A 15,484-nucleotide genomic window follows, 5' to 3' on the forward strand; every position below is an offset into this window, starting at 1 on the left:
AGAAGATAAAAAGAGATAAAAGGTAAATATATACTTTGTCCGTTCTCATAGAGGAAGCAGCCTTCTATAAATGATAACCAGATAGCCTATCTTTTCCAGTGCTAAGAGTTTTAAAAAAACAACCCAACCAACAAAAACACCCCAGTTCAGTCATGTTTGATGAAAGTTTTCCTTGAAGTTTAAGGTACTTAGCATAATATTCTCCATAGACATCCCCCCCACCCCCCGGAAAAGTGTGAGCTGCACAAAGCTCATCTCAAATTTTATGGGTATGGGAATGTTTCTGATTTTTCTGGAGAGTTTGTTGTTTCATCAGAGGCTAAAAGAAGTATGGGACTCTCCCCCCCAAAAAAAGGTTAAGTCCCACTGGTTTGGCAAAGCATTTAAACCATTTCTGGTAAATTGTAGTCACTGATGTTTATCACGCAGGGATGTAGTACAGCAGTGCCCTTGGGAGCCATCTGGATGCACAGGGCTCTCTGTGCCTACGTCAGGCAGCACGTGTTGAGCACTTACTGGAATTGCAGAGCTCTGCATGGATCATCTGACTAATCCTCCAACACCACTGAGGTAGGTATGACTGCTGTGCCTCGTACAGGGTAACTGACTAGCCCAATGTCACATAGCTAATAAGGGGTGAGGCCAGGAATCAATCTTGACAGGTAGACTCCAGGATGGCTACACTGTTATCCTGAGATGTGGATTTAAACCATAAGTAAATGGATTCTGAATGAGGGTTCCTCTAGGAAAAACATGTGATCTTGAGTTTGTGGCCGTTGAGACCTCAGTTGTTGCTGGTCAGAGACATTTCCCCGCTTGTTTCTAAGTTCTCTGTTGTGGTCCAGATAGTTGAAGCTGTTGGACAAGTGAGTTCTGGGTAAATCAGAAGATGTTGTAGTTGCTTTAAGTGAATTTCAAAAAACTGAGTGCTCTTTAATTATGTTATTTAAACATGTTATTTATAGGATTCCCTAGAGTGACTCCTTTTGTAGTGACAATACCTAAGTCACATGGAATAATGGCATTCCAGGTGCCTGGGGCCCACTCCTGAAGATTTTAACTCTAATTTGCTGGGATGAGGCTCAGATGGCTGATTTTTTTATAAAGTGCCAGAGATGATTCTGCTGCATAGTAGGTTTGACTATCATTTGATGAGTTTAAATTTTCACATAATACTTCTTTTTGAGTGATGCTAGCCTTGATTGTGTATTAACTTGAGTGTTTAATAACTTGAGTGATTTAAAATAATGCACTCTTACAGCACTCACACAAGACAGATGCTAAATACTTTTTCCACTAGATTTATGCTAACTTTGTTTTGATTTCTAATTGCGTTTGATAATTAAAGGAGTTTGTTCAGCAGCACAACAACTGTATCTTTTAGCAGTTTATATACTCTGGGGCCACCTTCTCAGTGGGAGGCAGTACTGCAGAGTTGCTAAGTATGTGAGTTCTGAAATAAGACTGCCTGGGTCAAGGCTCACATTCACAGCTTATTAGCTGTGTGACCAGTGGCCAGTGGATTTAACCTTTGCTCCTTAATGATCTCATCTGTAAAACTTATTTAGTAACACTGTGTATTTCATAAATTCAAGTGAAACAATATATAAATTCTTTATAGTAACACTTTGTGTGTGGTAAACTCTCAAGGAAAGTTAGAGCTCATAATCATCTCAACAGAAGCCATTTAGTAATAGTATATGCTTCCTTCCCAGAAAGAAAGGAGCATTGTTAACAAATGTATGCACTGAAATCCATCTGCCAAGTCCCCAGATAGTGAAAAAAGCCTTGTCTGTCTGATGAGAGAAAACAGAAGAGTGACCCTGAAAAGACTCAGTAGCCTGTTATGTGGACTTTACCCAAGACATACCCACTGCTAATAATTTCTGTCACTTCCATTGAGGATGGGTGGGTAGAGATTTGAGAGCATACGGAGAAGAAAGAGGAGCCCCTGTTATAATGTCTATTCTAGATCCTACTGCTGACATAGCTAAGTTTTGAATTCTGACTTAGAATCTGGATAAATGTAATGACATTTGAGCTTCAAATCTTCCACCAACACTATAATTCTGGTTTTTTTTTTCCTGAAAATCATTCATTGAAAAGTCTTGCCTCTGCCTCATGGTGAGCTTGTGAGTCGCCTTGTTAGCTTGAAACTGCACGATGTGTGGGGTCAAAGCTGGCCCCAGTTTGACATAGGCTCCTCTGTTACTGCCAACTTCATAGTAGTTGGAGGCAGAAAAGATGGTTAACACCTAAACCAAAACAGAAGAGAGACAGGCATTCAGGTTCAGTGAAGAACTCTTCATCCTCAATCCAGTAGGGCCCAACCCAGTTTTGGGGGTGGCTGTTCCTTCTTGACCTCATTTATGTTTGTTTGTTCATTTAGTCATTAATGCTAGTAGGGCAGGAATTGTGACTCAAGTAGTAAAACCTTGAATTAGGACATCCACAGCACGTTTTCTTCACATCTTTATCGCCAGGAAAAATAGCAGGGAGTGATAGAAAACTCTTCATTTGGTTCAACTCAGAAGCAAGCTGGGTCTGATACACCGGGATGGTCATTACAACTAGCAGGCAGATCAATTATTAAAGCTGGGGTGAAGCCTCCAGGCAGAGTTCCTACGGAGTGTTGTGCCTCCTCAGATGCTCCATGATAAAGTTTCCATTGTCCATACAATTGGGAAAAGCTGGACACTGTGTCTCTTCTTGGAGATTTACAGTGAATACAGGAAATTAAAGGTTCTCAGAAGCCCTGCAGTAAAGAAACTTATACAACTGTTTAACATTCCTGTTAAACATTTCTTGCACTGGTTGATCTCAAGCTTTTTTCCCTGCATGGAGACCTGTAATTCTCCTGCAGAGTTAGTATTCTTGGGAATACTTTCATCCTAGAGGCATTAGGCTAAACAAACAGTGTAGGGTTTGGAGATGCCCAAAGACTTAGTCAGGATGTTAACTGGGTTCCTGAGAAGACAAGTGATCTGAGTCCCTGCCTGGGGCAGAGTGCAGAGATCCTGTGATCCTGCAGTGTAGTTTGAGACACGTGACAGTAAGCAATGTGACAAAGAATAGACATGTGGCTGGGAAAACACAGGGCTGTGTCCATCCATGAAGCGGGACCCTATCTGCCCCTTACTTTCCTCTCAGGGTATTGGTAAACGGTGGCCTCAATCAAATTTTAAGTTTTAAAGAGGCTACCAAAGTCAAGGATAAATGACTGGAAAGGGTCTAGTTGCTTTGAGCAAGTGGGTTAGGAAACACAAGGCACAGCTGATCGTGAGGAGCCGAGAGCCTTAGCTCATCCGTCCACACCTGGGAGGGGCCGTTGGGACCGCACTTGTGCTGCGGCCGGCATCCACTCACCTTGCGGTTGTGGCAGAATTCGTAGCCTTCGGGTTTGCACTCGTGTGAGCGGATCAGGAATTGCAGACTGTATTTCTGTAGCAGCCGTTCTGTCACGTTAGGCCCAAAATAACAGCCTCCCCCTCGGACAGTGTTGGCTTTGCAGCCCTCCTGAGCCATGGGGTCACTCCACAGTATATCCACCACCTGTAGAGACCAAGACAGGGTTCCTTCCTAGAAACTAGACAGACAGTCAGAGTGACTCTTATGGAAAGAGGAAAAAGAGGAGAAGAGGAAACTATTTGAATAAAAATAAGTGAATAACTTTCCATGCCATCAATATTTGACATACATTTATATTTTGGAACCCTGAGGTTCTAGGCTCTTTTATTACTCACAAAGTGAGTGTCTGTGCACATTGTTTGACAAATATGTGCCACTGCCTTGAAAATAAATCATTTGTGAAGGCTCAACACATAAAACAGACAAAAAGGGAGCAGCTCTGGTAGAAGCTTTGATCACAGCCAGTAACCTTCAGTCAGCCTGTGCTCCAGGCTCCTGGACATTTGCCCCAAAGAGAAGGCAGAAGTCCTGGGGCTGGCAAAACAGTCTCTCATGCAGCGTCACAAGGTCCCAGATGTGGTCCTGGGAAAGTGCATCTGAGTATTTTATTTCTTAAAATAATTTCCAAAAATTTTAAAGAATTTGCAGAAGAGCTGAGCCATTTTCCTAGCAAAGCAGATTCTACCCTATTGTTACAACACTGACAGCCAGTCTTGTTCAACACACATAAAATAACTGGATGTATTTGTTTAAGAAAACAACTACATTTGATTTATAAATACCAGCACATTATTATTGAGTCATAGTTTGCAAAAGGAGAGACTTGCATTGTAAAATTTCAATTCTCAGTTGATGTTGAAGTCCAGATGGATAATTCAGGGAGCATGTAACCTAACTCACCATCTCTCTTGACGGAGGTTTCTACCCTCAGTCAGCTGTGACTCGTCCTTCCTCACCACCCTCCCCATCCAATCAGTGAGTTCTGCTAATTTTAGCTCTTAAATAATTCTGAACTCTCTTCTCTTTATTGAATGAAGCTTTAGTTGCCATTTTTATAGGTCAAAAGTGGTTGAACACCACCACCAAGTTCACGTAGTTTTGTTAACACTACTACACAAGATCACCGGCATCATCTCCCATCTGGACCACAGCAGTCTCCCTGCCAGTCTTGCCCCAGTGAAATGTGCCCTCCATTTGGCCGCCAGAGTCATCGATTTGGGCCAGTACTGTGCATGCCTACTGAATATCCATTCTTCTTTCTCTTCCTTGCTAACAGAACACTTACTGGGGTATTTGGCATGGCAGTGTGCCTGGCTAAATACTTGCTTTCCCACTCTCCCTTGCAGCTAGGGGGTGCCATGTGATGCAGCTCCGAAGATTTTGGGAAAGCCTTTAGTTGCCTGAAAACAGAATAGAATCTGCTGAAGCCCTTTTGACCTTGAGCCACAGTGGCCATCTTTCTGACATATATATGTCAAATATATATTATGTATATTAGCAGAAATATATATATATATATATATATATATATATATATATATATATATATATATATATATATATATATATATATATATATATATATATATTAGCATCCAATAAAGGGTGGCTTACCTTCTTACCCAATAATGCTAGCTCACTAAACCAAGTCTACTCAGGCAATAGAGCCCACCTGCTTCATCTTCCCATCCTTTATAAAACTCTAAAGTCTATGAGTCATTAGGCAAAGACCAGTTTCCTTCTGGGGTGTTCTAACCTGAGGGAAAGAGAGAAAGAGGGGCGGGGAAGAAAACACTGAATTTACATGGAAGGAGGAAATTGTTCGCTTTTGGAAATCCTTGGTCCCTCCCGACGGCGGCCGAATTGCCGGGAGCAGCGCCTGGCCGCACGCACCTGCCTCCACTCCTCCTGCGTGGGCTCCAGCTGCTCCTCCGCTTCCGATGCCGAGGGCACGGGCTCCTCCTTCTCCTCGATCGCTGGGAAGCCCGCTTGCTGCCGGCACCTCTCCAGCTCCAGGTCCACGGAGCGCCGCACCTGCCGGGAGAGCTCCTTGGGGTCCGGGGCGACGCTGCAGGGGACGCTGGAGGAGCGCCCAGCTCTGGCGGCCTTGTGGGCGCTGGGGTGGAGAGGCGAGGAGGGGAGAGAGCGACTTTGGGGGAGAAACCACGGGGAGGGTCTCCCGGCAGAGCTCATCTGGTTGTTTTTCCCCTTCTCCTCCGCCGGTTTCTTATTCTCCTTTCTCGTTTTGCATCTCAAGGTGGAAACGATCTGAAAATGTCCAGAAGAGATACAGATGTTGGAATAAAACCGTTGCTCCTTTCTGAGCAGCATTTTGGCATCAAGTCAGCGCTCCTCACTCTGGGCTCCATGGTTTGTCCGGGCCCATGGCAAGGACAGCACAGAACTGGGTGTAAGCCTTTGGAAGCTTTTGTAGCAATTTGATATTGCCGACATTCAAGCGCAAGGTCAGTGGGCTTATATTTTTCGTTTGTATTTCATTTTTCTAGTAGCTCACTTTTATTGTATTTTACAAAAGCATTGATCTGTGACAAATTAGAAATTTATGAAACCTGATCTTCTACCACAGATAATTGGAGAAATGCTAACCTAGGTCATTGTTTCTAGGAACCTAGTGATTTTTAGATAAGGGTGAGAAGGGGCACCTGTCTCATCAAGGAGAGCCCGTATTGACTTTCCTGTTGTTCCACAGGTATGAAAGCAAAGCAAAGAAATGCAGCTTGTGGTTGAGAAATGTTGGGATGGGAAAAATTTGATGCTTGCTGGGGGATAGGCAGCACTTAATGGCAGTTTACAGGAGGTGCTATCTTACCTGCGGAGGAAGCCTGGCCCTAACTTGGAAGATACTCTTCTTGCCAAAGGGACTGAATGTGGTCCCTCTCTCTGACTCAGAATCATGGTAGTGGGACTAGACAGAGAATGGAGACACAAATGGAAAGAATTTTGACAGCAGGAGAGGGTCAGGTCACAGAGCAGAGCTGTGGCATCCAGCAAAAGGAGAGAGCAGCCGTCCCAGCGTGCCTGAGGGCCACAGGATCCACAGGGATATCAAGGTAAAGGTCTGATTCACAAAGGGAACTCTGTGCAAGTACGTAATCAAGGAGTGAGAACTTTCTGCAAATAGATCCAAGGACGGTGGTACGAGAAAGCCACGTCCCAGTGTGGACTGCCTACGGGCAGGAACAAAGACGGACACTCAGAGTGGCTCAGCAGTGCCTTACTGATGTTTGAAGAGGGTTCCAGATGGAAGAGAATAGAACAGAGGTTATTCTCTGACGTTGGACAAGTACTAATTACTTCCTAGGCAGTTCAGCTCTGCGCACAGAGTGTGAAAGTCCTCAAGATGTGAACGGACTCAACCACCTCCTTCTCTCCTCGTTGCTAAGTCACAGCAGGGGCCAGTCCATCGGTCTCACCCCACCAGGTAACTTCATTTTAAGGATGTACCTGCCTCAAGAGGCATCCCTGACTTTGGTTCTTTAGGAGAATTGTGTTGATATGTATAGAGAATAATGGTGTTAATATGTATTGAGCCTTTTCCAAAAAGGTGCCGTCTGGGCCCTTTATATGAATTCGTTGATTAGCCCTCACACCCCTGTGAGATGGCATCTTCATTTATAGCTTCACATGAATTAACTGCCCAGCCCTCACACCCCTAGGAGGCAGCATCCTCACCTATAATACAGGTAGGAAAACTGAGGCACAGAGATACTAAGACTGCACCAGGACGGAATCTGGATACCTGACTACGCAGCCCCTGTTTCTCTGAGTTTCTGAAACTGTGGGTGACATTAGTGAAATCCATTTCACCTGTAACCTGCCTTCACTAATCAAGGTCATTTTAATTGTTGCTGCAGACTTGCATGTCCTCCAAGCAGCACGGAGCCTAAACAATATGTTTGCCTGAGCTGTTTTTCAGGAACTTGGAGTCAGCTGCATCTAGTCTGAGCTGAACTAGTTAAGAGTGAATGGGACCACCCACCCTCCAACTGAGTATGTGCACATCCACTTGGCGACCTTCTGAACGTGCCTGTAGCCTAGTTACGCCTGCGCAAAACCACGATTACTGCACCTTTTTCCAATCACCTTTCCCCATGCTCCCCACGCCTCAGACCGCCCTGCTTCTTTGTTACCCCATAAATACCCTGAGCCCCTTGCCTTCGGGGAGGCTGAGCTGAGATTTGTTCTCTGTCCCTCTCTTTGCTGCAGACCTTGGTGTCTCAGCCTCATAGCTTGCTATGCATCAGGCAAATGGAACCTGGTTCAGTAACAAATCTGCCAGCCAGGAGGGAAGTCCAGGTGAAGCTTTTGCCCTAGGTTCTCGGCCCCTTGCTGGTATTGAGAGCCTGTGGACAAGTCCAAGCAGCTGCCTGGTCCCTCTATCACAGGGACCGTTCCCCTGGACTTCCCTGCAAGATGCCGCCGACTTTCAGTGCTTAGTTTCATTCTGCAGCGAAGAGACAGCTTTGGGGTTGCAATATGTCTTTTGGGTGAGAAACCTTGTTAAAGCAACACCCCTGTGCCTAGACCATTTGGCAGTCCTGAAAGGACTTTCTGTCTACTCCGCCTTAATAGTTAAGAACTGGCAGCTGGGGACTCGGCCTCCCGGCGACTGCAGCAAGGACCCTCGCGAAGGTTCTGTTGCGGTGACCACTGGAAGCAAAGCCCGTTCGAAATGGCAAATGTTAATTCCGTCCCCGTTTGTAGCCCTCTGGCTGCATTTCCAAAACTGAGAAGACTTTCAGTTATGAATCCATGGAGAAGAGATCTTTTTTGGCAGCACTGCATGGCCACAATATCCTTTAGATTTTTGCAGCTGTATTTATTTTGTAAATGGGAAGAAAAATGGGATGAAATACCTTACGTACAGTCTTTTATTATTGTATCAGTATAAACCTGTGCAAAGAAAATGTAAGATTATGATCCAATAGGAAGGGAAGGCAAAGAAACCTGTTTTGCTTGATTTTAATGAAAAGGAGGATGCCTTGCTGTCAGTTCGGTCAGACACCCCAACTGCTCCTCCTCCCCCTTACGGGACGGTGTTGCTCTTCCATTGCCAGCACGTGAGCCTCAGGCTTGGGCCCCTCACCTTGATCTCTAAGGATCCAGAAATAGGGATGGTCTCCGACATACCCAGCAGGGTACTCGATTTGGCCAAGGATCTACCCAAACTCATAAGGGGCAATATCTGTTCAGGTAAGTTCCCACTGAGGGTGTGAATTCTGAGTTGGGCAGCCAATGGGATTGACCTGGTTCCACTCTCCTTTTCCTACTTCGCATTTATTTAATTGGAAGAACAAAACACGAACCTACAGAGATGATCCAAAGAGAATGGAAAATCTTTTTTTCATTGACTTTTGCAACCTATAACCCAGCCTGAGCAGATGTTTTTAATCGATGTTTTGCAACCTGGGTAAATGTATTAAACACCCTCCTCACTTCAGAAGAATGTAGAATGATGCTGGATGAAGCTGGGGAGGAGATAGATCGGCTTCATACAGAAACCCCTCCCTGGCCACCCAGTGTGGGCTGCAGCAAGCATAGCTGGACTAACAGCAGATACTAACTGGGATGTGGATGCTGAGGATAGGTCAAAACTTGAACATTATCGAGATTGCCTTCTTGCTAGATTGCAAAGAAGGGGACAAAACAAGCCTTTAATAAAGTACAGGAGGTAAAACAGAAACTGAATGAGGATCCTTCAGAATTTCTAGAAAGGTCTTTAAAGCCTAAAGGCAGTATACAGTTACAGAGCCTGAGGCCCCAGAGAATTTAAACATGGTTAATATGTCACTTACTGGTCAGCGCACCCCCCGCCCCCATACACAGAAGAAACTGAAAAAGGTGGAAAGGGCTGTAAGGATGCCTATGTCTCAACTGGATGAAATGCCATTAAAGTTTTTAATGGCAGAGACCAGGTTCAGGAGAAAAGGGAACAGTGAAGAAGGAAACAGGCCACTCTGCTTGTGGCTGCCTTAACACAGGGAGGAGCCCCATGAGGGACTCAGCAAAAGTTAGGAAGCCCCAAGCTTCCACTCAAGTGTGGCACCTGATAGTGAGACCCACCAGTGTGTATACTGTAAACAGGAGCGACAGCAGAAAAGAGAGTCCCATCCTAAACAGAACTCTCAGAAAAGGTAAACAACAGGTGGCATGCCAGGTGCCCAAGCTGAGAATGGCAGTGATCAAGAATGACGGGTCCCAGGGGTTCCTTTCAATCCCAGCGAGCCCATCAGCATCTCCCCTGCAGACCCCTGGGTAACTACGACAGTGGGAAGTCAACTTTTGGATTTTCTGATCCATATGGGGCCACTTAGTTTTAAATACCTGGCTTTCTGAACTTTCTTCTGAGACTATGTTAGTAACTGGGGTATCTGGGAAACCTTGAAAAAGACTTCTGCTGCTAGACCATCCGTTGGGAAAAACCCATTTGAAGGTTAGCTTTTCCCATTCCCCTTCTGGGACGAGATTTACTAAGTAAATTTAATGCCAAGGTTACCTTTGTACCTGGATGAATAGACGTTAAAGTACCACCAGAGAAGGCGTGCACATTGCAGGCTCTATTGAGCCAACCCAAAGAGAACACCGGCAACCATTCTGGATGAAATACTGCAGAAGGTGAGTCTGGAGGTTTGGGCGTATGGGAGGCTGGGGAGAGCCAAGATGGCTAAACCCATACAGGTTAGGATTTGCCCTGGGGCAAAAATCCAAATTTAAAGCAGTACCTGTTGAAGGAATAGGCAAAGCATGGAGTTCAACCGCTGCTAAACACCTTCCTCAAATATGATTTAATACGCCCCTGCCAGTCACCTTACAATGCTCCAGTTTTACGAGTCCAGAAACCAGGCACAGATGATTATCAGTTTGTTCATGACTTAAGAAATTGTAAGATATCAAATTGTAGAAGATATTGATTGAGTAGTCCCTAACCCATCCACTCTGCTCACTGCTTGTCCTGAGACTTTTGTTGGTTTACCATGCTGGAGTTAAAGGATGCCTGTTTTGGTATCTGCTTGGGTTTTGAATCCCAAGAATTGTTTGCTTTCAAATGGGAATATCTAGATACAAAAGTGAAAGCACTGCTGGGCAGTACTTCCTTGGGGATTTAAAAATTTCCCCACAATATTTGGAGAAATTCTGGCAAAAGCTTTGAGGGACACTTAACTAAATGAGGGAGCCCTGATCCAGTATGTGGATGATATTCTGATTGTTTGTAAGACCAAAGACACTGCCGACCAAAATATGGTTTTGACTTTGAACTCTTTTGGTTGAATGAGGCTGTAAGGTGTCCAAGAAGAAGGCACAAGTTTCTTAGTCCTCTGTTAAGTGTTTGAGTTTTGAACTCTCACAAGGACAGAGAGACTTGCTCCCTGCCAGAGAGAATCTCTAGCCAGGGCCACAGTTCCCACTGCTAAGTGGCAACTGCAGGGATTCCTGGGAAAAACTGGATTCTGCTGCATTTGGATCCCCAACTTTGGACTCATAGCAAAACCCTTTTAGGAAGCTCTTAAAGGAAGAGACAGTAAACCTTTAGATTGGACTGGGGAATGCCATAAGGCACTCCTGGCTATCAAAGAAAAACTGCTAACTGCCTCTGCTGTAGGTCTTCAAATACCACAAAGCCCCTGGACTTACTTGTTCATGAGAGATAACGAATCAGCCTTGGAGTCCTGATGGAACCTGGGCAGCATAAGGATGCCTGCTGCATATTTCTCAAAGCAATTAGATACTGTCACTAAGGAATGGGCAGTTTGCCTTCGAGCGATGGCAGCTACCTGTGATATTTTACAAGCAGAGAAATTTACACTAGGACAGCCTACCACACTGTCTACCTCTCCTCCTAGAACAGAAGGGAGGACACTGGTTAGCTTCAGGAAGATTAAGAAAATATCAGACTATTATTATTGGATAATCCTACTGTTACTCTGAAAGCAGTCTCCACCATGAATCCTGCCACTTTGCTCTGAATACTGAAGACTCTGTGCATAACGGATGTTCAGCTAATTGAACAGGTCTGTTCCAGTGGTCTCAACCTGCTGGACCAGCCATTGGAGAGCCAACACGTTGAGATGTTCACAGATGGGAGGAGCTTCACAGACCAGGAACAATGCAGAGCCAGGTGTGGGTTGACTCATGAAAAGATACTGGAAGCAGAAGCCATTCTCTCAGGTACCTCCGCGCAAAAGGCAGAACCTACACCCCTGATGAGAGCCCTCCATCTCTCTCGGTAAGGATAAGAGAGTAACTATTTTCACTGATTATAAAATATGCTTTCTTGGTGTCCATGCCCATGAGGCCATTTGGAGACAGACAGGACTGTTACTACAGGGAAGAAGGGAATTAAACATGCCGAGGAAGTTTTAACCTTATTAGAAGCTGTCATGGAGTCAAAAGAATTAGCTCTTGTCTACTGTCCAGGACATCAGAGATCAGACTGTCTGACTGCTCAAGGGAATAATCTAGCGGGTCAAGTAGCAAAGCTAGCAGCCAGGACTAAAACACCTAGATTCGCAATATTGGCCCCGATCCCCAATGTGGATCTGACAATATGCTATCCAATGTATTCTCCTGCAGGCTTGGAAAGGGCCAATGAGTGGGGATCTGACTGGGGTCCTGGCCATTCTCAGGATGCTAAGTATAAGAATGGTGGGTTTATAATAGACAAGGCAAGGTCCTTGGATCTGAACACCTGATGGAAGAGGTTATAAGTTATATGCACCAGAGTACCCATGATGGGAGAGACGCCACCCTCCAGTGGATTCAGACATTCATTATAGGATCAAACATGCAAAGGACAATTCAAATGGTGACACAGAAATGCACGATCTGTGCTAAAAGTAATCCTAAAACTGGGCCACTGCCGTTAACCAGCAGAGCCACTGGAAACCTTAGGTACTTGGTAGTACTTGTGGACACTTCTACCAGTTGGGTAGAAGCATTTCCTTGCCAGTGAAAATGCTTCTGACATTGTTTGAGTCCTACTAAAAGAAATAATTCCTAAGTGTGGGCTACCTATGTCCATTTGGAGTGTCAATGGAGGGGACTTTATAGCAGGAATAACTGAAGAAGTATCTGGAGCCTTAAACCTTCCTTGGAAATGACAAGCTTCTTGGCCACCCCAATCTACTGGCAAGATGGAAAAGATGAATTTTACTCTCAAAAAGACTCTAGCTAAAATTTGTCAGGAGATTAACTTAACCTGGGATGAAGCCTCATCAGTTGCCTGGCTTTAAGTGAAGGTAGCCCCTAAAAGCAAACTCCAATTGCGCCCCTATGAAACATTGTGTGAGAGAGACTTCCTATGTTCCAGACATGGTTTGAGATCCAGAAGGAACTCAAATTAAGGAACTTAGATACTGTCAGGTATGTAGAATAACTAGAAGCCACTCTGCTATACATCAGTTTGCTTCTAGCAAGTTAATGTTTCCCACAGATGTTCCCTGCACCACTTCTGTCCTAGAGACCAAGTCCTGTGGAAATCTTGGAAGAATAAACATCTAGAAGACCAGCTGCATCCTCACTGAGCCAGACCTCATGAGATGCTACACATGACTCATTCCTTGGTGAAGCTGAAGGGAATTAAGCCATGGATCCATCACACGTGAGTTAAGAACCACCACGTCCTGTCTACAGGAATGGACTACAGTCTGACCAGCGGGACGAGAGCAGAAGAGAAGCATGCAGCTTCTTCATCGTGTCTTTAAAGGGCAGGAATAGTCTCCCTTCCCTTCCTCTGTCATATTGCTTGAAACACAGATGCGGTGGCAAGCCACTTTGAGCTGTGCAGATGAGGGCATGGGAATGACAGGCACCCTAAGGATGGCAGAGTAACAAGACTTAAGGAGCCTTGGCCCTGGACAACATGTTCCAAGAAGTACATGTTCCAAGATTCAAACCCAGGTCTGTTAGACTCTAAAGCCATACTCTCATTTATGTCTCAGATAGCTTAGAATTTTATGTCAATTAGAGTTGCCCAAAGTAGCCTGGCTTGTGTAATGAGTTCTGTCTTTGGAATTGCTCAGGCTAACTGCTGGGATTCCTGTGCGGATGGGCAGTTAGAGGAGAGAGGCTGTAAGATACCATTCAAGTGTGAGAGCCTGTGATGAAAAGAAAATAGAAATCTTTGCTTTCTAGTTTCCCACCTCCAAAATGAGACAGAAAATAGAGACCTCTTAGTAGAGACCTATCAGTATGGGGCTACCACATATTCTGGCTTTCACTCTCCCCTGCCCCTTGCTGGTTATTGCATGTTTGTTTAGGGCAAGCACCATCTCTGGGTATTTTTGTATCTCGGCTAGCACTTCCCTTGCACCTGGTAAGCACTTAAAACATAGTTGTTGAGTTTAACTGCAGGTGATCTCATCTTTGTATCTGCCAATAGCATCCTCCATGCATGAGGCAGATAAACTCAATACACATTTGAGTTTAATTGAAGATGTGAATTATTTAGGAACTGGAGGCACTTCAGGTGGCAGTGATCAGAACTGCCCATATCAAGGATGGCCAACAGATGGCACTAGCTGCCACTCCCCACTGTCATGTCCATGGCAAACACTAACTGATCACAGCACACTTGCTCCAGCTGTAGAGTCCCAAGCTTTCTCCTTTCAATGATTTAACGGATTCTCTTAACATCCCTTATTGGTCAACTGGAGTCACCATGGAGTCAGGATGACATTTATTTTATATTGGCAGTGATGCTGGGCATTATGGTGAAATCTGCACTATTTCAGCACTCAGTCAGTACCTTGTGCCTGTCTAGTTTGGCCAAGAGCTCCAAGTCAGTAGTGTCTGACACTCCACCATGAAGAATCAGGACTTTCTCATCAACCAGAGTGGCCAGGGGAAGCAAACAGAACACATCTTGTAGTATTTTAAGTATTTTCTTGCCGTGTATCTGAAAAATGATATCAACAAGGTATTATTAAGTGTCAAATAATTCACTCAACTTATCTGAACTAAGAAACTTTTGCTTTTAAAGGCAATGTACCTTATATTTTTGCATCACTTCCTTGGTGAAGCCGTATCTACAGTTAGAAGGAAAAATAGATATTTTGTGACAATAGTTACAGCACAATTGCACTTTTATAAAAAATGTATGTTCAATATGCATCTACTCACACATATAGAAAAGAGACTGAGAAATAGTTGCCAAAATGTTTACAGCTGTAACATTATCTCTGTGTAGAGAAGTTATGGGATATTTTAATTTTCTTTTGCTTATCTGTATTTTCTACTTTTTCCATAGTGTTCTATATTATTGTTTACATGATAAAGTATATGGATATGTGAAAACAAATTTAATCATTAAAATAGTAGGATAAAGTGTAAATTAAAAAAATCTTTCAAAATGGTATATATTGTGCATTCCACTTTATAAAATTGGAAGACTGCTTTAAAAAGGCATCTACCAAATAAGCTCTGGTAAAATACCTATTCACAATCACAAAAAGTAAATCCCCAAGCCTGTTTGGCTTTGTACCGTAAGTTCACCATATGGTCCTCATGGTTTCCTCGGTTAAGATGGAATTCTTTTGGGTAAACCAACATGAAGGCAAAGAGAATCATCAGGATCTCTATGGAATCCTTCCCTCGATCCACAAAGTCGCCGTTGAACACATAGGCCCGCTCTGGTGATGGGAGACCATTCTTCCCAACAAGGAGACAGGTCCAAGAAGAGGCAGCAGAAGAAAGGGAACAGGAAATCAAGTCAAGCCAATGAGCATCTGACAGTCACATCAGGTCTAAAAGCCAGTTCTGTGCTGTCTGTCTCTCTTCCAAACATGAAATGTCAGTTAAGAGATGGAAATATTTTCTATTGGTCTCGTAATTACTTTCTAGCCAGGCTGAGGTTATGACATGCTCACCAAAATAGCTGCTTTATCCAAAGCCGTGGTGTTGTCATTTGGTGTGTGCAAAGGACACTGATCTTGTAATTCCAATGCCAGTTTTAAGTTCTGGCCACTCTCTCTTTAGCACTAAAAACAATAGTGGCCATAGATTTCTCAGGATTAAACAAGACAATAGGTCAGAAGTGCAGTGTGTGTGTGTGTGTGTG

General features: G+C 44.2%; 1 protein-coding gene across 1 annotated transcript in view; it reads right to left on the reverse strand.

Annotated features, from left to right (window-relative positions):
* The window catches only part of PPEF2 (protein phosphatase with EF-hand domain 2), a 35,790-nt gene that overhangs the window by 6,559 nt on the left and 13,747 nt on the right, over positions 1-15,484 (reverse strand). Inside the window, exons 9-14 of the mRNA XM_010983018.3 lie at positions 14,909-15,075; positions 14,417-14,453; positions 14,174-14,323; positions 5,302-5,676; positions 3,367-3,552; positions 2,113-2,255 (exon numbers count right to left, since the gene is read on the reverse strand). Of these exons, the coding sequence (XP_010981320.3) occupies positions 2,113-2,255; positions 3,367-3,552; positions 5,302-5,676; positions 14,174-14,323; positions 14,417-14,453; positions 14,909-15,075 (1,058 nt within the window). The remainder of the gene's footprint in view (positions 1-2,112; positions 2,256-3,366; positions 3,553-5,301; positions 5,677-14,173; positions 14,324-14,416; positions 14,454-14,908; positions 15,076-15,484) is intronic.

This window comes from Camelus dromedarius, chromosome 1 (assembly GCF_036321535.1).
Source record: "Camelus dromedarius isolate mCamDro1 chromosome 1, mCamDro1.pat, whole genome shotgun sequence".
NCBI classification, from domain to species: domain Eukaryota; kingdom Metazoa; phylum Chordata; class Mammalia; order Artiodactyla; family Camelidae; genus Camelus; species Camelus dromedarius.